We start from the raw sequence: 21,170 nt of genomic DNA, 5'->3' as shown, positions 1-21,170 counted from the left end.
GCAGTGTGTCTGCGCTCAGGACCGGCAGCGTCCATAGATCTCTATGCAGTGTGTCTGCGCTCAGGACCGGCAGCGTCCATAGATCTCTATGCAGTGTGTCTGCGCTCAGGACCGGCAGCGTCCATAGATCTCTATGCAGTGTGTCTGCGCTCAGGACCGGCAGCGTCCATAGATCTCTATGCAGTGTGTCTGCGCTCAGGACCGGCAGTGTCCATAGATCTCTATGCAGTGTGTCTGCGCTCAGGACCGGCAGTGTCCATAGATCTCTATGCAGTGTGTCTGCACTCAGGACCGGCAGTGTCCATAGATCTCTATGCAGTGTGTCTGCACTCAGGACCGGCAGTGTCCATAGATCTCTATGCAGTGTGTCTGCACTCAGGACCGGCAGTGTCCATAGATCTCTATGCAGTGTGTCTGCACTCAGGACCGGCAGTGTCCATAGATCTCTATGCAGTGTGTCTGCGCTCAGGACCGGCAGTGTCCATAGATCTCTATGCAGTGTGTCTGCGCTCAGGACCGGCAGTGTCCATAGATCTCTATGCAGTGTGTCTGCACTCAGGACCGGCAGTGTCCATAGATCTCTATGCAGTGTGTCTGCACTCAGGACCGGCAGTGTCCATAGATCTCTATGCAGTGTGTCTGCACTCAGGACCGGCAGTGTCCATAGATCTCTATGCAGTGTGTCTGCACTCAGGACCGGCAGTGTCCATAGATCTCTATGCAGTGTGCAGAGTCACCATCTTTTAAGCGGAAGGTTATTACAGATGAAGAGCACAGATCTGACGGTAAAACCTATATAGTGTGTACATAGGGATCGGCTGCTGATCCAGACTTTTATTTTAATCGTTGGTAAAATCGCTATTAATATCACATCAGGAGAAAGTTTGTATACTGTGAACTCAGCATAACTAGTTGCCATCCTTCATGTCAGCAATAAGTTGAGGGTGTGGGATGAATAAGAGGTCAGTAAATCACCCCCCCCCCCCCCCCCCAAGGCAGAGTCCGAAACAGCCGACTTCACCTCTATAAATTTCAGTTCTGCCAGATTTGACCCCTCTGTTTTGCTTATGAGCATTTAATTTTATAATAGAGCAGTAACGTAATGTTCTTCATCTTTTACTGTTGTTTGATTTGTATTGGCCCTTTCTTTATTAATCTATATCTCTTTATTTCTCTAGATTGTAAGCTCTTTAAACAAGGATTTACAATTCTACAATATTTACAAACTTCCATTTAGTTTTCAACTGCAGGGAAAAGTATTTATTCTCTGATATTTCAATTTAAGAGCCAGAATGATTCTCTGGTTCAGTAGAAGCGGGTTGTGGCTTTCAGGTAGAGTTTGGAAAACCTACGTCTCTCCAGTGCTGGTGAAACTATAGGAGTACTAGTAAGGGATGCTGTGTCTTGTAGTTCCACAATAGGTTGCCTACTCTGCTTCAACGATGACCCTAAACAATTGCTTGGTCTGTCAAGGCATGCTGACTGCTTTAGTGTGAGAGATGATATATCACAGAATGGCCAACAGATCCCCTAGTAATCTAAATTTAGAGTTACAACAAATCAATCAGACTCTTAAGACGTTGTTCAGGTATCCATGCAAAGGCACTTTTTTATTATAAGTACAGCTGAGGAGTCTGGGACATCCCCATGCAATGGACCAATGGCACAGCACAATGTACACAGCACAGAGAGTATATATCTGTATAGACAGCTCTAGACATAGGATCCAGCAATGTGTTCTACAGTATTATTGCACAATGAACCAGAAACACAAGTGTGTGGAGGAAATATAAAAGTCGTGTAAAGGATATATTAGAATAGCCCTGTAGTAGTTACTGTACATATACTTTTCTCATTGATGGAACAACAGCTTAGGGCTAGCGCGTTTCATTGTTGCTTAATGTGAAATGCGTCGGTGGGATAAAAAAAAGTGTTTGAGCAGCAGCATAGTGATTTGTATTGAGTTTCTTTTTGAAGGTGGGGAACCAGTTGCAGACACTGGGCCTATAAATCAGAGTATTACAATAACTGGAAGGATTTTGTATGTAGATGCTAAAACATTTTTTGAAACATCATTTAAAATTAAAGTGTCTGTACAGAATATACCGCCATATCAAAGCAGTCAGTCACGAGTTGGAGGGCCCCTTGTCCTGCTCTCTATACCTCATAAACATCTAGCACCTGACTGGTCCCCTCACCTCTGCCTGTACATTTTAACCAGCCGGTGAATGATTTGCCGGCTGTGCTGGGTGAGGACCAGAGTCCGGATTCGGCTGCAGGTCACTGCTTTGATCACCTGGTAAGTTCCAGCACGTTGGACAAAGAAGGTAAAACTATCCTGCAGGAATCTGTCCTTCTTTGCCCTCTTCAAGGTGCAAGAGCCGTGGTTAAGTAATGAATGTTTTGGGCTTTGTACCGTAGGACACTGCTGTATAAAGCATTTCAAGAGAACATTGTGGATTTGGAATCGCTATGTGTGGTGTTTCTGCAGGAACTCAAACCGCCGGAGCAATTCTATATATATATAACTAGGATGTAAGTTTTAAACCGCAAGCAAAATTTTTGCACATGTCTCAAAATAAGTGTTTATTACCTAATATTTCAATTTTAGGAAGGAAGTGGAGACACTCTGCTAGGCAGAGGCCAGTGGTGTTGACCCTGGCTTTTGGGGGAGCGAAACCTAATGAATTACACATCCTAGCATAGTACTGTCAGGGTGTGCTGGGACTTGTACTTCCATCAGAGCTAGGGAGGCATGGGTCACCTACAGTGGTCACCCTGGACAATTACGTTCTGTGGCTGTTGGGGCATACTTGAACTTGCAGTTCCACCACAATCAGTAAATTAGAAATAATACTAAGTAATTATTGATTACAGCATAGTGAAAAGTGACTTCTGGGCAGCACGGTGGCTCAGTGGTCAGCGTTTCTGCCTCACTGGGGTCATGAGTTCGATTTCCAACTATGGCCTTATCTGGGTGGAGTCTGTATGTTCTCCCTGTGTTTGCGTGGGTTTCCTCCCAGACTCCAAAAACATAATAGTAGGTTAATTGGCTGCTATTAAATTGACGTGTGTGTGTGTGTTAATGTTAGGGGATTTAGACTGTAAGCTCCAATGGGGCAGGGACTGATGTGAGTGAGTTCTCTGTACAGCGCTGTGGAATTAGTGGCGCTATATAAATAAATGAGAAGGATGATGAGGCATTAGTTAATTCTACTGGTTTTAATACAGTAAAGGTCTGAACAACCTGCACGTTAGACGGGAAGTCCAATTATTTTGTTATTCTAACTCCATTAACCCCCGCAGCGGACAACAGACAATACATGTAAATGTTGTTTTCAATCAGAACACAGCAGACTACAGGTACCAATGTTGGCAGATCATCTGATTATGAATCAGGGAAGCCCTTTAATTCGGGTGGACATCTCATTTAAAAACAAACAAGTATGGGATGGAATCTGTGTAATGTCCACACTGAAACTAGAGCCGTGAGTCAGATCTGTAACCTGTTGTCATCTTTTAATAAACCACCCATCCTTAAACACAAATTGCTTCACCTATAGAGGCTTGTGATAACACCCACAGACATATAGGTACAGAATGTGAGATATTTACATTTACTGTACAGCTACTGTTCTCTGTTATCAGTAACTTTAGACTAAGGCTAAGTGACTTCCCTGGGATTACTGACAGGAAGTCAGCTGTGCGTAGGAAAAATGTCTCCCCTCCATAATCACAACTTTACCTCACATATCAGTTGTGATAAGATCATCAAACGTTCACATATAATGTTAGCTGTAGCAGCTATATAGCAGCTCTTTTATAGAAGCCAATGTGTGTTTTGGGTTTTATTGGTCCTTTAAGTAACCCCAAATTAAATGAGGGTGAAGGGGATTCTAGCTTTGTGGGAACCGGAGATAATAAAAACACCCTCTTCTGAAACAAATCCCTGCTACTGATGAGTCCGGTATAAAATAAAGACCATTTATATTTTCAGCTAGAATGGTCACCCTTCTCAATGGGTAACTGTGGAGTCCCGAGCAGTGCAAATGTCATATCTCTTGAGAATTTATATGCCTAACAACATGCAAATGTGTATATAGTACATAGGCAGCATAGTGGTCAGCATTGTTGTCAAGTAGCACTGGGGCCATAAGTTAAGAGTCCAAGCAGGGCCCTATCTGTAGGGAATTTGTATGTTCTCCCCATGTTTGGATGGGTTTCCTCCCCTACTCCAAAAACATTCGGTAATTGGCTGCCGACAAAATGGACGTGTGTGTTTTCATGGGATTTTAAACTTGATAGGGACTATCAATTATGCCTATTCTCTGTACAATGCTGTGTAAGATGATTGGCGCTATATAAAACTATAATAATAATAAAATTCCTTCACATTTGAGAGTTCACAGGTAACCAGCTATGAAAGAGGCTTCCCGCCGTCCTCAGACAACAGCAGGGAGAGTTAGCAGTCAGTCGGGGGAGACGAAGATGGAAACTGAGCTACAGAAAAATGGCCACCTCATTTATGTAATAATATAGTCTGCAAGTAAGTCAGTTTAAACCGCACATATCGCAGACACACGGTGGAGGCAGCTATTTTAAGGTCTGAAGTAATATACATAAGAATGCAGCCAGGCACTTGTGGTACCACACGTCTCCGATAAGCTGTATTCTTATAAGTACTGGTAGAGCCCAAAAAAATGGCTGCCTCCACGTTGTGCGACAGAAACACTTTAATACTAAACCAGCCCCGACCCAGAATCTAATATTATTTGGATCAGGGACACACTTTCTGATAAACAAGGCCTAGTCCAGTGTTGGCTAACCTGTGACACTCCAGGTGTTGTAAAACTACAAGTCCCAGCATACCCTTCCAGCAATAAGCTGCTATATATTGACAAAGCATGCTGGGACGTATAGTTTCACAACACCTGGAGTGTCACAGGTTAGCCAACACTGTCCTAGTCTTTACAAGAGTCCACATCAAGCTGCTGCGCCAGATTTATATTCATGATTACCAGGTTCACTAACTGGTGCTAGTTTGTTCTGTTCTCTCATGATCTTCACTTTAAAGGTTGATTAACCTTGTAATAAAACATTAATCCTTATGCCCAGACTCAATTTCTCCAAACACACCGGAGAGCAGGACAAGTGCCTTGTAAATTGAGCTGGTTAATCACATTGTATTCCATCTATTAACAGACTGTATATAAAAGGAGAGATATAAAAACAGGTGCACCGTCAGGGGGCTATTTACACTCCAAAAACTAACAGCGTCTAATGAAATTACTATTATCCAGCCTTAAAATGTTGTAATAGATCAGTGTTGGCTAATCTGTGACACTCCAGGTGTTGTGAAACTACAAGTCCCAGCATGCTTTGCCAATATATAGCAGCTTATTTCTGGAAGGGTATGCTGGGACTTGTAGTTTCACAACACTTGGAGTGTCACAGGTTAGCCAACACTGTAATAGATGAACAGTATCGGACGTTAATAAACGGACATTGAACTAACTCTACCTGTACAATACATTGGTGACGCTGTGAGTTCTACCTGCCCAGTTCCTAAGTAGGAGGAAATTAATCAACTTTAAAATTGTCCATTGATAGAGCAACATATAAGATTTTTACAAGTTATTAGGAAAAAAAACAGGACTTATAACTCTGTGTTAATACTGGTTTTCAGGTAATGCCTCGTGCACCCTGTGGAGGGAATTCAATTGTCTGCGTTACTGCTAAAAGTAACGCGGCCTGCGCACTATTACCGATATCATGGTAATCGTGCGCATTATTACAGTTAATATGGTAATCTTTAACGCTGGTATTTGCTCACAGCTCAGGGAGCCGGAAGTAGAAATCAGAGTTAAAATTACCGTATTAACGGTAATAGGTTTAAACGCTGCGTTGAGCGTGACCGAATTGAATTCACCTCTGTACGTGTTAAAATAACGCCCCCTGGATGCAGTTCCAGCTCCAGCGAGTCGTCCCGTAATCTATAGTATACCTGCTCCTGGGCAGTTGTGATCTTCTCACAACTTATCTGCATAACAAGCGTTCACAAGGCGGGGAGCAAGTATAACGCAGAATACGGGACCGATCTCCCCACATTTGCATACTGGCTGCACTTTTTCCTATACAATCATCTGCCTGTAGGGAGCGTAGAAAAACTAATTTTTTGTTTTTTTTATGTACTAACACCAGAGTGACAGGTCCTCTTTAACCTGTACATCTTAAACCTAATTTTAAAATCTACTGAGTATACAGCAGTAGACAGACAAAGTCCAGGGTTGTTAGTATCTTAGGGGGACAGTATTGACAATTGGGGGGGGGGGGGGGGGGGGGGGAGATTGCTATTTAAAATAAAAAACTTCAGCATATTTTGAATTAAATAGGAACATCGACAAAGCTGTTGTGTGTGTCAGACAATGTAATCTAGACTATATCCAGCTATACCACAGATCACAGCACAAAGCACAGTAAACAGAAGTAAATGTGCAGATCTAGAGCCAAATGCTCATGAAATCCAGCTATGAGTGTAAGAAATACTCATCGTATAATACAATAAATTAATCTATGGTATATGTACATTTACATGAGAAATAAAATGTGTACAAACAGCTCATTGTTCTTTCTATCGTGCTCAATGTTCCTACCCTAGACATACTCAGTGTCACTATACACAACAGAACTGAACCAGAGAAGAACGGCCGGTTACACCGGAGATACTCTGCATCGGTAATCACAGCAACGCAGCAGTGAACGTAGGAGGAATGTGTATATAGATCCTGGACTTGCCTCACAATACTGCATCTATGTAACTACATCCCTGCAGTACCAGGTCTATCCACTGGTGGGCGCACATTAATAAGCATCAGAGGTGGTTGTACACAGCACTGGTCTATATTGCAACTTATTCACAGAGCGAGTGGGAAGAGATGGAGATGGATACTCAGCAGACCCATTCTCCAACAATGAATCTGGCTCCTTCCTTTTATTCCGTGTGGGCGATGAGCAGCCGCTTCCTCGTTCTCCCCGACCTCCCCTAAGTGCTGTGGTAGATCCGGATGCGTTGGGTGATGTCTCTGCGGCACAGGGGGCATGTCTGGAGGGCATCTCCGCAGTTGGTGCAGCAACACACGTGCCCGCAGGGCAGGAATATCGACTGAGCCTGAAACACAAGCCAAAAACAGAGTATTGTCATCTACACACACACTGGAGGCAGCCATGTTGTGGGTGGAGCCAACATTTACCTTCTTACTGATTTACTAGGAGTAAATCCAGTGGTGGAACTACGTCCACTACAGGGAAAGTGTGCAATCTCTAAAGAGCCCCACCCATGCGGGTCCCCCTCCCAGGGTCCCGACTCATCACATAACTGTCAGACCTACTTCAGAGTCCACCAGACATTTCTCAGTCCCCATCAGACTACCGTCATGTCTATTCAGGGTCCACAAGACCCCATCATACTATGGTCAAATCAACTTCAGAGTCCATCAGACCTTTCTCAAACCCCATCAGAATACCGAGGCCTACGTCAGACCTAAAGAGATACGATCAGCCCTACGTCATAGTCCACCAGTCCTCTCTCGGACTTTATAGCTCATTAGACCTCATAAGACTACAGTCAAACCTACTTTAGAGTCCACCAGTCCTCTCTCAGACCCAATCAGACTTCAGAGCTCATTAGACTACATGAAACTACAGCGACACATACTTCAGAGTCCATCAGACCTCTCTCAAACCCTATCAGAAAACCGAAACCTACATCAGACCCCAAGAGGTACCATCAGTCCTACTTTAGAGTCCACCAGTCTCTCAGACCCAATCAGACTTCAGAGCTCACTAGACCTCATGAAATTCCAGGTCAGACCTACTTTAGAGTCCATCAGACCTCTCTCAGACCTACTTTAGAGTCCATCAGACCTCTCTCAGACCTACTTTAGAGTCCATCAGACCTCTCTCAGACCTACTTTAGAGTCCATCAGACCTCTCTCAGACCTACTTTAGAGTCCACCAGTCATCACTCACACCCAATCAGAATTCAGAGCTCATCAGACCTCATGAAACTATGCCGAGACCTACTTCGGAGTCCACCAATTCTCACTCAGACCCTATCAGACCTCATGAATCTATGATCAGACCTACTTCAGAGTCCAGCAGACCACCATCAGGCCATAAGTCCACTATCAGACCAATAAAATGATTATTAATACTGAGCAGAACAGGCTGTTTTGATGTTTGTCTGATCGGTCTGTGCCTGGCGGTAACCTGTTACGTTATGCAGGTGACATTAGACGCCGGGGCACATAGCTATACTGGATGAGCCTAAGCTATGTCCCTCAAGGAACCGTATCTGCAAGTGCTGGGAAAGGGGTTACTGAGGTAGATAATTATTTCTATAAGGAAACACAGAGTCTTCTTGTGACCAACAAGAAAAAGTGTTAAATGTAGGAAAACGGTAATTCTGAGGAGAACAATTAAATAAATAGTGATATGTCTACATTAGGACATACCTCTAGCTCCATGCACACAACACACTCAGAGTTCCGATTAGCCATATCCAGGATGGGGAGCATGGGGGCCGATGGGCTGGGCTGGTTGGCTGCAGGGGAGCTGGGCTCCGACACAGGAGGAGTCACTTTATCCAAAGACTTGGGCAGTTCTGCTTCCACGTGAAGAGGAATAATAGAGAGAAGAACGGACCAAACAAACATTAAAAAAGTATTCTCAGTGGTAAGACACTCATGAAATAAAATAAACAAAATAATTTGAACAAAAGCGACATCATATCAACCACTTAGAAAGACGCGATCAAATACTTCTGTCATCCGCTGACCAGAAGCTTCAACAACGGACCACCAATGACGACCATCTGGCCCATCTACTGTGCCTTGTTCTCTTATTAGAGGGTAACTCTAGACCGTTGTTTATCCCAAATACAGTAAGATTACATTCCTTTACGGTTGTCAAGAACAGGACAGATAACACATTACCCTTTCTTATTCTTCGAATCTCTCTGGCTCGTTCGATGATGGATATCTGCAGGCCAACTTCCTCAACTCCGACCTGTAGTAAGAGGAAGTAGATTGGGTATGTTGCCACAAATAAATTCCCTGTTGGGCAGTCAAAAGTTGACCAGCAAGAAATATTCAGTAATACATGTTGGCAAAAGTTATTGTGTCCTTATTCTAGAACAGCTGGAAAGTTACCTGTTGCCCGAGATATACAGAAATCTGCAAGTAGACAAGTTTCTAAGCCCTTCACCCAACAAACACCTACCTTCTTCAGATTGGCAGGTGTCATCTTCTCCAACATCTCCAGACAAAACCTATGGTGAGCGAATATCGGCAAATACTTCTCTGCTGAAAGCTCTTTGAGAAGATCCACTAGTTCCTTTTCTAGACCTTCCTCCTAAGAAACAACCACAAGTCAATGGGTTTCAGAGGATGACGATGAGGAGTGATATCTACCAGATGATCTAGCACCAACCTGGATTCTGAGGGACAGAGGCTTCTGGTTCAACAGGCGCTGATACTGGATCAACCAGTAGTTTTCCTGCTTGGCTTCGCTCTTTGCGTCCAGCTCCAGCTAAAGAAAGATGTAGATAGCCCATTGGAAGACAAGCCCATCAACAGGTCCAGACTGAGAAGAACCATTAGTGGCCAAAGAGCCACTAGTGCCATATATCACATACTTTTTTGAGACAATATAGGATAAACAGAGGTATACAAAACCCATCTATGTCTAGAACATGGTCACAATTACTCGTATGTCCAGCCAGGACTCTGAGAAACGTCAAACTCACCAGCACGGCCAACAGCTCCTCTTCTCTCTGCTTCTTCTCCTTCAGCAATTGCTGTAGGAGATCACTCAACGCTCGGCGCTGCTCCGAGATCATCTCCTGATGTAATGAAAAACATTGTCACATACGAGAGGAAATGGGGGAGAGGACACCCAGTTCTAGGCCTAGGTGTCCAGTTTTAGTGGGACCTGAAGGGGTAAATGGACATCTCTCCTTATGGGCAAATAATGAATGGGATTTGCAGCCCACAAGCTCCAAACACAACAGTCAATATTCTGACAATGTACTAAATATTGCTGGTAGGAGATGTAGAAAACCAGGGCAGCAGCAGGGCAGGAGGGGGGGGGGGGTGATCTATGGAGTGGTATACGAGCAAAATGGATTTATCTCTGCTGGTAGGAAGCAAAGATGGGAAAAACAAAGATGAGTGATGAAATGACCCTTTCTCCTTCCTAACCCATCTAACATTTCACAGGCCAGCGACTGGTCGGTTGGACGTTGTGTGAATCACATCTTTTCATATAGGAATAAGAGTGTTAGACTTGAATTCTGTGGTATCTAGAGTAGGATGTGGTAGGCGGGCAGGAGTGTGTTCTACGGGAATTATTCTGGCTTGGAAGAATAGGCTGGGATACAACGAGGATCTGGTCAACTTGGGTCAATATACAATAAGAGGGAAAGTTGGATGTGAAGGACAGGCTGCATGCGGGCGTACAGAGGCCACAATGAGATGGTGGTATAATAAGGTTTAATCTGGAAATAAGAGCTCTGGTGTGGAAGTACAGAGATCTGACCAGATGTCCTAATAGGATTATTGATCTAGGAGATGCTGGAATAAATTGTTCAGGTTCTTGCATAGCAGCCATGGTGTTGGAATACGGAGGTCAGGAGGACAGGTTATGGGAAAGATTTCTTAATAGAGCCAGTGATGCCCGTTATAGAGAGGACAGGCTGGGTATTGAAGTATGAAGGCAATGTGTGTCTTGCTTGTATCATTGTTGGAAAGCTGTTACGACAGAACAGCCAACTTATCCTTTGAAATGACTCACACTTAACAGATTTGCATTATTTTATCCCAGTACATTCTACAGTCCTCCCTTCATTGCAATCGTCCATGATTAAATCGCAGTTAGGTATATATAGTGAGGAGAGAAGATTTCAAACCAGTTAGAATGTTCCTGAAGTGAGTAATTAATGTCTGACCGACCAACTAATATCAGCGACCAAAAGCTGTTCTCTAATAAGGAATATACCATAATACTGGACCTCCTAGCCGGTGTGGGGGATAGACCAACAGGTACAGGAAATATTTGTTTGAAATTTGTTGCTGCTAAAGTATGCTCTACCAGTTACTGGGAACATATGTTCCCAACAAAGGTGGTTTATTTTGAATAATATATTCAATAAATGTATGGAAAAAAAATATGTTTAAGTTTGTTGAATCGGAATTTCTTTATCTGTTATTGGGACTTAAGTGGAGATCAGATCACATTTTAGGACAAATTAATGTACAGAAAATTGTGCAGGTTTTAGAAACTTTCTCTCACCACTGTACATGGTGCCAAGTAGCATTGGGATGACCGAGGACCATTAGATTTGGCTTTATCCCATCAGTGAAATTGAACAATAAACAGAGGGCCTCATTTACGAAGCACAAAATGGCCTAGGCGCAGAATTAAACCCTCAATTTTGGCAAGCGAGGCTAGATTTCCAGCCATAGCTTTGCGCAGCAGTGAAAAAACAAGGTTTCATTTTCATAGGAGCGCAATTAGTAAAATGACAAAAAATGGTGGAGAAGGCGTACAGTCAATTCTACTCCACAAAAGGACACAGAGCTGGCAGGGATGGGGTCTTGTCCTATACTTTTAATGGGATGCATTTCGTAACTGAACTGAGAAACGCGTTTCGCCGCTGCAAAGTAAAATACATCTTTGAGCACACAAGAGTGTCAATGTAACAGACAGTCCTAATGCCCATCACTCTGATGGTGAAGTTAGGGTTTAAAGTGGTAGGAGGGTGGAATTCTGCTGAAAATAGGCATTTCTATGTCTAGTGCAAAAACAAGGCGCTTTGCGATAAGCACGTCGTAAATGAGGTCAAGAGAACACACACAACAGTGTTTTAAACCATAACACACATCCCCAAAAAGCTTAACAAATACACAAAGAAGATATTTTCAGAATATATCACACCGTTTTCTTTAAAATTAGAATGCAGACTTTATTTGTGTTGACTACGCACAAAGGAAGCAGCCGTTTTGTGAGCTGAACCAATACCCGTGAGATGTAGCAAAACAAATTCACTGCTCCTCTCAGTGCCGGTATTGTAATATTGATTCAATCCACAATATAGCTGCCTCAATTGTGTGCGGACGACAGGCTCTATTTAAATGGATATGGGTTTGGCTGTTCCTTGTGCATTCAACTATACCTGTTAGAAAAAGACGCTGGATTATAAATACGATTGACTACACAAGTTTTATTCTTATATATTTAAAATTTTTGTTGCTCTCTTTTAATTGAATATGTCTAGGCTCGTAATGCACTGAGTGGAGCCCAGGTAATGAGTTTCACAGACTACAGAAAATAATTTTTTTTGTAGCACTTTCTTATAAATGTGTTACGGCCACTAGAAAACAACGGTGTTCTCGAGAAAACAGTCTTGTCCACTGAAAGAACAGTGGATGCATCGTAGATTTAAAGACACAGGAGAGGAATACTTGTATGGATCAGAATAGAACAGCCAGACTGGTATCCATAAATGTAACCTTCACGCGTTTCTTAAATTTGTTAGAAACACACAGAGACGAGACCAAGGACCCCCAACCCTGACACAAAGTATTAGTGACGTTACAATTATTACTGTGTCTCGCTGCCAGAAACCAGCAGGAAACACGAATTAAAAGACGGACAGACTGACGAGACAGACTTGGACCAAGACCGAAATACCGATTGGCCTAAATCATTGGTGATAGGCACAGAACAATCTATAGACAGATAATCATTGTGAAAATTAAAGGATCACAAAACCGAAAAGATAATTGTTTTATTACAGCAAAATCATTCTGCATTTTATTTGGTCATTGCTTAACAAGTCCAAAGGGAAGAAAATAGTAACCAGAGATTGTTATACATTCCTATTCTGACTGCATAACTGGCTTTAGAAATCTTATTTATCATACGAAATTAGGGCCATACCAGTTGGTTGTAGCATCGTATTTGGTGACTTTACAAACTCCTCCTTCCTTCCAGGCCCAAGTTTAAAGCAGCAATATTATTAAAAAAATCATGTGTTTTTTAAACAAAGTATTGTGGCATGCTATAAGAATGTTGGTATTTACATTTCTTCCTTGTTTATAACGGTTTATGATTCTGGACTACCGTGGCAACCACAGGCACATGATGTAGAGAGCAGAGAGGCTTTGGAACACCCTCTGAGATCTGTCTGCGCTGTAACATACTCCTTTCTCTTCTACCATCACATGACACGCTGGGTGCTGTGAGCCTGTGTCTGTGCAGCAGACTGACTGTGTCTGGCAGCCATTTTTATTGGCCAAATAGATATTTTTTTGAAATGGAGATAATGATGAGTCGTAGAACAGCTAAGAAACATATATGCTTAAAACCTACTTCATTTGTTATTTAAATCAAAGAAAATATATGTGGGATTGCTGCTTTAAAGTGGAACCATCATCTACACACCAGAGGCAAACACTTTGTGGGTCAAACCTATGTCCAGCCTATCGATTCACTGGTATCTAGTGACATCACTGGAAACACGCTGTCACTAGTGAACCAAGACTGCTTTCTCATAAATAAACGAATAGCCCACAAGCTGGCTGCCTCTACTGTTCACATGTGACAGGGATTTTAAGTTCCCGTCCCTTATCTACACTCTTATCTACGCTGCAGCAATAATCTTCTGCTCCACCCCTTTAGGGACTCGTACACACGGGTATTCATTTTAAATTTTTAACGCGTTTTGCAAACTATATGAAACGCGTTGTGATGCCGATAACCCAAGAAATAATAAGCCTGGGCCTTTACATACACACTCTCTGATTATAAAGCTCATTATGTACACAGTAAGGTCTGAGATCTTTTATGATTCGATCAGCTATAGTGAGGACTAAGGCGATTGCTTTGCATCACCAGTGTGTACGAGTTTTAAACAGACAGATATATGCAGGTAGTATGATCCAAACATGATCCTAATTCCCAGCCAATAGCAAAGTAAGGTGATCAGACATTAATACAAGACATAGTTTGGACCAGAGACTTCAGCTGCTGCAGAACCTCTTGGCAAGCTGCATCGCCATTCCTCGTTCTACCCGCAAAGACATTGGCGCGTTTCCGTAGCCCACATGACTTGCAGTTGCCAGGAGGTTCTGCGGCACAAGCAATTCTACCAACACTTGTCTGTTTTGGATGGACAATTGGCATCAAACAGGGGTCCAAATCCTTCCACTCCTCTCTCCAAGTCAGCTCATGCTGTAATCAGCTAGAATTGAAAGACAAAAAGCCAGGGTCTATGGTTTTTTATTCTGAGAGACCCTGGGGGTAACCACATACCTGAAGTGCCTCTGTGTCCAGCTCTTGCCTCTTTACCTCCAGCTGAGTCAGTTGCATTAACTCAGCTTCTATTAATAAAATCTAGACAGAAGATGAGACAGGATGGTTTGGATGAATAGACTCTCACTAGCATCAGCGCATTGTGCTGCCGGAGGGAAGCCAGGGGAGAGAGCGCGACCTCCGCAGCAGCCCAGGCGTTAGGAAAGATATCACAATACATGCACTGAGACTTACGACGTTTCCTGCATAGCCAGCAACACGCTCAGACTGTTCTATTGTGAAATATCCGAAAGTAGCAAAATAACAGTAGATTAGGCTTCACGTGGTTTAAAATATAACTTATTGGGATGCGAACACCCAAAATTAGGTGTTTGGCGGTGTTGCCCATAACAACAAATCAGATTCTAGCTCTCATTTATACAGTACATTCTAGAACATGATAGCTAGAATCTGATTGGTTGCATTGGGTAACCAATCAGATTCAAACTATCATTTATACAGTACATTCTAGATATATGAAAACTAGAATCTGATTGGTTGCTATGGGCAACACCTCCACTTTCTCTCTTTAGAAAGTCCTAACTACAGGCTGATTATCGGAATATTGTGACAAACTAGCACTGAGCAGAACAGGAAGAAATTATTAGTGAAATACTGAGAGCAAAACAAAGCATTTAACAATAAAATGATAGTTAAAAGCAATATTAGAAAGACCTATTTCTACCATTCAGAAACACAACATATTTTCATGTCATGGGGATAATTTGCAACAACAAAAAGCAGTGCAAACCTTTGTGTGTCCCATTGTGCTGTGTGTGCACATACGTACAAGCCCACAACGTGCATAGGTGTACAGAACGCTCACGGTTGGTGCAAGATGGCACTAAGAACCCTATCTGTACCAATACCGTGCCAGCCTACTAAATAAAGAACAACTGTCATCCCCACTTAATAGAGGCAGACAGCTTATTAATTCTGTAGAAAGCAATACCTCGTGCCTCAGTGTGACAACTAGTTCCTAGCGAAGGGATGGGCAGTATTATCATGAATGCAAATGGTATAAACAACGTTTACAAAAGGTCGGGGGTTGTTCATACCTATCCGCTGATAGATGTTGCTAAGGAAAGACAGCTCTTCACAATCTATCTGTCATATAAGAATTCTGCCTGAATTCAACTGGTGAAAACTAAGAAACACAGTGTGTTTCTTTGTTTACAACAGATGATTTCAGGCAGAAGTTTTATTTCAAGCATCATTGAGTTACTCCAGCATGTTTTACTATCATTTAAGCTATTCTCTACAACTTGGTAAACTAGAAAGTCTCCTTGTAGCTGTGAATGGGAGTGCCAAAGAAAAAAAAGAAAAAAACTCTAATTGGATTAAAAGACCTAAAAATAGTTTATATAAAAGTAAACCCCACCCATCCGCTACGGGTGAAAAAAATCCACAGACTGGTGAACATTTTATTTATTCCACTCTGTCATTTGATACAGGACCAATAGAAAGTCTTAGGGGTATATTTACTAAACTGCGGGTTTGAAAAAGTTAAGATGTTGCCTTTAGCAACCAATCAGATTCCAGCTGTCATTTTGTAGAATGTTCTAAATAAATGACAGCTAGAATCTGATTGGTTGCTATAGGCAACATCTTCACTTTTTCAAACCCACAGTTTAGTAAATATACCCCAAATACAGATGCATGTGCAAAATGAGGAGCTGAACACCAATCGAGGGGAAGAAAATGTTCCCAAATATTGCCAATGTTTTGCCTGACATCCCACATCGACATCACCCAAGACCTTATTTTTTCAACAAAAATCACTGGCAGGGCGGCCCATCCTTGAAAATACTTCTAACAACGTCATAGAAAATGCTTTTAGTGACACGTTAATAAAAATAGGTCTTGATCCTAGATGCGAGGAGTTATCTATAACAATAATGAAGGTCACGGCTTGTTCACATCCCTACACAATCTCCAAACCACTGGTCTGACGTGTGTGTGCCTTAATTTTGTGCCAGGCCCAATTTGTACAGATGGGTGAATGTTTTGCAATGTTTTTCTGATCAGTAAACTTACTGACGGGTGGCAACCTTGACCATAAGTTATATTTCATGCACTTTTTTTAATCAGTCATGATTGTAGGAACTGGTGCTCTATCAAATACCTTTATCGCTTCAAAGACAATATAGGAGAGTACTCGTCGATCCTCTTATTTGTCAATTCTGTACCTCTATAGTGACATGCAATCTGACCCCCTGTGAGCCGGTTATGTAGTTCATGCAGATTTGCAGGGATTTTCTCCTATTGTCCCCATAGGCAAACTGAGGGGGGAGGGGGGTTCCTTGTGCCTGGAAACCCCCTCCAAGCCTGGGGCACTGTATAATTGAGGTGGTTGGACCCTGCTCCCGCTTCACACGGCTCTGCTTGAAAAGGGAGATCTGCGTGCACCTAACAGTAGTGCACGCAGCATTGTCCATGTATATTATGGGGATAGGAAGAGTTGGAGAGCAGCCAAGCACTGTCTAATATTATAGCCACGCCCCCATGCATGCTGGTCACGCCCACTGGCGGCGTGGTGTGGAAACCCCCCCTCTACAAATCCTGTGTTTGCCCCTGGTCCCCATGCTATGTGCAATAAGATACCGGCCCAGTTACAGCAGCGGTGTGCCCGAATCATCAACACTTAGCACGAGGTGGAGCAAATGCCAGGACACAAAGCACAGAACGACTATAGCGCCTGAACTGTCACTGGCAATGACGTCTCCTGCCGGTGATGTGACACTAAATGTAACCAGACCTCCCCGAAAATGTAAAAGCAAAAAGGGGGAGATCAAAATAAACAGCAATGCCAGGCAGAGGGGGAACAAAAGAGGAAATACATGCAGAGGTGTTGGCAATGGTTAGGATGAAAACATCATGTATTCGATATATATATAGCAACAGTTGTGGAACATGAAGTGCACCGATATCAGAGAATACCAGAATAAAACAGCATTTCAAATTGTATGACATATGTCATAGTAATATTTAGCCAGCACAGTTATATCACGTAGACGTGAGTACATCTAATGCAGACAAAGAGGTGGCGGACACAGCTCACATAGAAGAATAACATAAACCTATATATAGCATAGACATTCCCATGTCCTAGGCAAAAACAAGTACTGAAAATGTTTAAAGGTAGTGTCCCTTTAAACGGAAACTACCCAAAAAGTCTTGTGTGGGATTGGTCTTTGAGATTTGAACTTGTTCAGACTGCATTGAAAGATAGTTGCTCGAGATTTTTTTCTACATAGTAACTGTCTCTTTAAATAGTGGCCTCATAGAGAACCAAACGAGAACAGAAAATTGGGAATCATGGTGTAGGGCAGCTGTTCCCAAACACTGTGGCTCGTGGTGATCTCACAGGGGTGCCGTGGCCACGGCCGGTGGTAAACTGGGTCAAGCGAGGCGGGGGACTACTTGGTAATTATTTTGGCTTAGGGATACCTTGAAAAGATTATGGAGATCCTAAGGGTGCCTTGAACTGAGAGAGTTTGGGATCCACCGGTGTAGGCGATAATGGCGATTATAGTAACGGGCCGAGATAAAGCCAGCTAATAACTTACTCTAACTAGAAGGCTCCTTAACATTATACAGAGCTCAACGTTCCCTTAGACAAGATCTAATGTCCCTCCTACAACATGAAATGCTGTTTTAAAATTGAAGATCAATAATAAAATCTTGTTGCACACACAAGTTTAGACAGTCACTTTGTGGGCCTATATCGAGCCTGTTGATTCAACGGGAAGTAATGAGGTGCATGAGGCACAAAGTGCCCCGTGCCTCATCCACGTCGCTATCTTCCTCGTGAAACGATAAGACTAAATTTTCGTGAAATTTGGATCAGTCGACAAAACGACGGTCACCACGGTGTGTAGGTGCCGAGTACATATCGGTATTCTTGTAGGAACTTGTATAAACGCCCCCTCTGTTCTGGCAGAGTCGCCCCTCTCCCCACCTGTGCTCACACCCACCTGTTCCCGAATCTGACGGTGCATGAGATCTTTCTTCAACTGCAGGGCCTCAAAGGCGGCTTTCTGGATCTCTGACTGGCAGGGGGAGAGTTAATAAATATTAGTTATAAATTACACCGGTACCCTTGTACAAAGAGGAACAGGGAATTTAAATGATGTCTCCTACATACCTCCTGCAGAATCTGACTGATGGCTTTACTCTGATCCAGCTGCTGCCAGGCCTGGATCTGCTGAAGCTTGCGATCCATTTGGGCCAGACTGTCAACAACATGAAAAAAAAAACAAAAAACACTAAATGCCACTAAATTTTCACATATGACCCAAAAAAAAGTGTGTGGGGGGGACGGGGACCTAAAGACAAAGTCTGCAGGCATTTACCAGTGCGCTAGGTGATAGATAACAACCATCATCATCATTTATTTATATAGCGCCACTAATTCCGCAGCGCTATACAGAGAACTCACTCACATCAACCCTGTCCCATTGGAGCTTAAAGTCTAAATTCCCTGATATACACACAGACAGACATAATTTCTCATCCTTCATTACGATTTCTCATGGTATTATAGAACGCTATTATATATTACAGAATAGCTAATTCTCATTACACAGACCCTTTCCCTCAAAGTACAAGGGGTGAATCCAGAAGAAGTTTATGCTTTCAAATGCTAAACTGTACTTCTAATCCCGAGAAATCAGACTTTGATTGCAAATCAGCCACCTCTCCGAATGTGCTGAACAAGATACCGCAATGTCCCGAGACATTTGGCAAATAGATTAATGACTAATTTTCATTGTTCTACGACCCATATAATAATTAGCAGACTCCAGCTGCTTCGCTGTTATTACGTGACTTATAATGAATATCTACACAATCATTGACAGCTCCTGTGCGACCCTCCTGTAGGACCTGGGTTTTTCCATCTCACCTGGAACAAGTCTGATAAACCATTTCCTGACGCCGGGACTCATAAGCCATCTGCAGAAACTTGTTCTTGTAACTTTCCGCCAACATCTGCTGCATCGCGGCTGGGGAGACAGAGCGACAGGGGGGAGAACTCCATCAGGACTGGCGGGTTCACATCAGGAAACGGTTCATATTGGACATTGGCAGGAGTTTATCAACAGTCTGTGCAATTGCAGCCCCACAAGTACCATGTAAAGTTCTGTTACTGTATCTACTTGGTTCACTAAAGTATAGAGTTTACATATAGCTGCAAATCCTATAAACCGGATTATTTCAATTAGAACACTATTGAAGTTTGTTGTTGTCATACATTTTGCATTTTGACTTATTTTAAAGGGTAAGTCCACTAAAAATGAATTGTGCCTAATTAAATCATTATATTGTGTATTACAGTGTATTACATTATTCCAAAATGTCTGATAACCTGATACTTGGTGGTGGGGGCCCCTAAACCTGTTAACCAGGGCACTCACCTTTCCCACCCCTACTTCCAGTGATAATACAGAATGAGGGGTGGTAGTTAGTACACAAAGAAATCAATCTGGGGGTTTAGTGTTTAAAGCAGACCTCCAGTCTGGCGGCTAGTGTTTAAAGCAGACCTCCAGTCTGGCGGCTAGTGTTTAAAGCAGACCTGCAGTCTGGCGGCTAGTGTTTAAAGCAGACCTTCAGTCTGGCGGCTAGTGTTTAAAGCAGACCTGCAGTCTGGCGGCTAGTGTTTAAAGCAGACCTTCAGTCTGGCGGCTAGTGTTTAAAGCAGACCTCCAGTCTGGCGGCTAGTGTTTAAAGCAGACCTCCAGTCTGGCGTCTAGTGTTTAAAGCAGACCTCCAGTCTGGCGGCTAGTGTTTAAAGCAGACCTCCAGTCTGGCGGCTAGCGTTTAAAGCAGACCTCCAGTCTGGCGGCTAGCGTTTAAAGCAGACCTCCAATCTGGTGGCTAGTGTATGATAGGTCCCCCTTCCACCCCATTATGTACACACTTTCTGAGAGGCTTGGTCAACAGATGTAGTACTTACAGGCCACTTCCTTCCGGCGCAGATTGTCCGCTTCTTCCTGGGTAATCGCCATCAGCTGCTCCATTTTTATCCTGTAAAGAAGAAGATATTATGACCATGTATCACCCCCTTATTGATCCATCATTCTGATGCCCCGGCCTTTACCTAGTCTCGGATCCCACAGACATTTACACAGGGCGTGAACAGACCCAGACATATCTGTGGCAATCAAAACGTGGCTGATGTGATGACGGTATTAACCCTTTAGTAACGTCACCTACCTCTCATCCTCCAGGGACTTCAGCATGGAGGAGCTCTGCTTCTGTCTGCAAAGTAAGAGATTCAATTACTAAACAGGATCAACTGTAGAGCAAGTAATGCAAAAAATAAGTAATCAATTGATAATAAAGGGAAACATATACATATATAGGAACTCTAACCTCAAACGCTGTATATGCCAGACACAGTCTTATGTTATAACTTCTGTGCAGGCTATAAAACTCAGGGGCATTGCATCCATTGACTCTGAGAAGAGGTACGAGGGGTATCCGAGTCAAATTATAGGTGGGGGGAGGGACTGTGTTAAACGCACCAGCTTATGTCAAGGTCGTGGGCAGAGCCTAGGGAGAAGGTTCCAAGAACCAGCAGCATTGGGGCCCTGGCTGTCGGCTACCTCTATGCCTCTAGACCGCCATATTTTCAGTCCTCTCCATTTATGATAACATCTCCAATTATGTCATGCCCGGCATCCAATAATGTCACTTGCTGCTAGGCCGTGCCCCCCAAGCTACTATAATGTAATAAGACTAATAAGAGAGCTATT

At 43.0% G+C, this 21,170-nt stretch overlaps 1 protein-coding gene across 5 annotated transcripts in view; it reads right to left on the bottom strand.

The window, feature by feature from the left end:
- Positions 1-1,580: 1,580 nt before the first annotated feature.
- The window catches only part of LRSAM1 (leucine rich repeat and sterile alpha motif containing 1), a 39,568-nt gene continuing 19,978 nt past the window's right edge, over positions 1,581-21,170 (bottom strand). For 4 of the 5 annotated variants that reach the window (XM_075185432.1, XM_075185431.1, XM_075185430.1 and 1 more), the window contains 12 exons: positions 20,629-20,673; positions 20,369-20,439; positions 19,319-19,418; positions 18,560-18,647; positions 18,390-18,464; positions 14,374-14,454; positions 9,806-9,901; positions 9,490-9,588; positions 9,280-9,411; positions 8,994-9,066; positions 8,514-8,662; positions 1,581-7,168 (listed from right to left, as the gene is read on the bottom strand). In XM_075185432.1, coding sequence (XP_075041533.1) covers positions 7,043-7,168; positions 8,514-8,662; positions 8,994-9,066; positions 9,280-9,411; positions 9,490-9,588; positions 9,806-9,901; positions 14,374-14,454; positions 18,390-18,464; positions 18,560-18,647; positions 19,319-19,418; positions 20,369-20,439; positions 20,629-20,673 — 1,135 coding nt within the window. In that variant the 3' untranslated portion in view covers positions 1,581-7,042. The remainder of the gene's footprint in view (positions 7,169-8,513; positions 8,663-8,993; positions 9,067-9,279; positions 9,412-9,489; positions 9,589-9,805; positions 9,902-14,373; positions 14,455-18,389; positions 18,465-18,559; positions 18,648-19,318; positions 19,419-20,368; positions 20,440-20,628; positions 20,674-21,170) is intronic. The other variant, XM_075185433.1, reaches the window with a different exon arrangement.

The sequence above is a fragment of the Mixophyes fleayi genome, chromosome 9 (genome assembly GCF_038048845.1).
Source record: "Mixophyes fleayi isolate aMixFle1 chromosome 9, aMixFle1.hap1, whole genome shotgun sequence".
Lineage (NCBI taxonomy): Eukaryota > Metazoa > Chordata > Amphibia > Anura > Limnodynastidae > Mixophyes > Mixophyes fleayi.
This window is presented reverse-complemented; position numbering and strand designations above follow the sequence as displayed.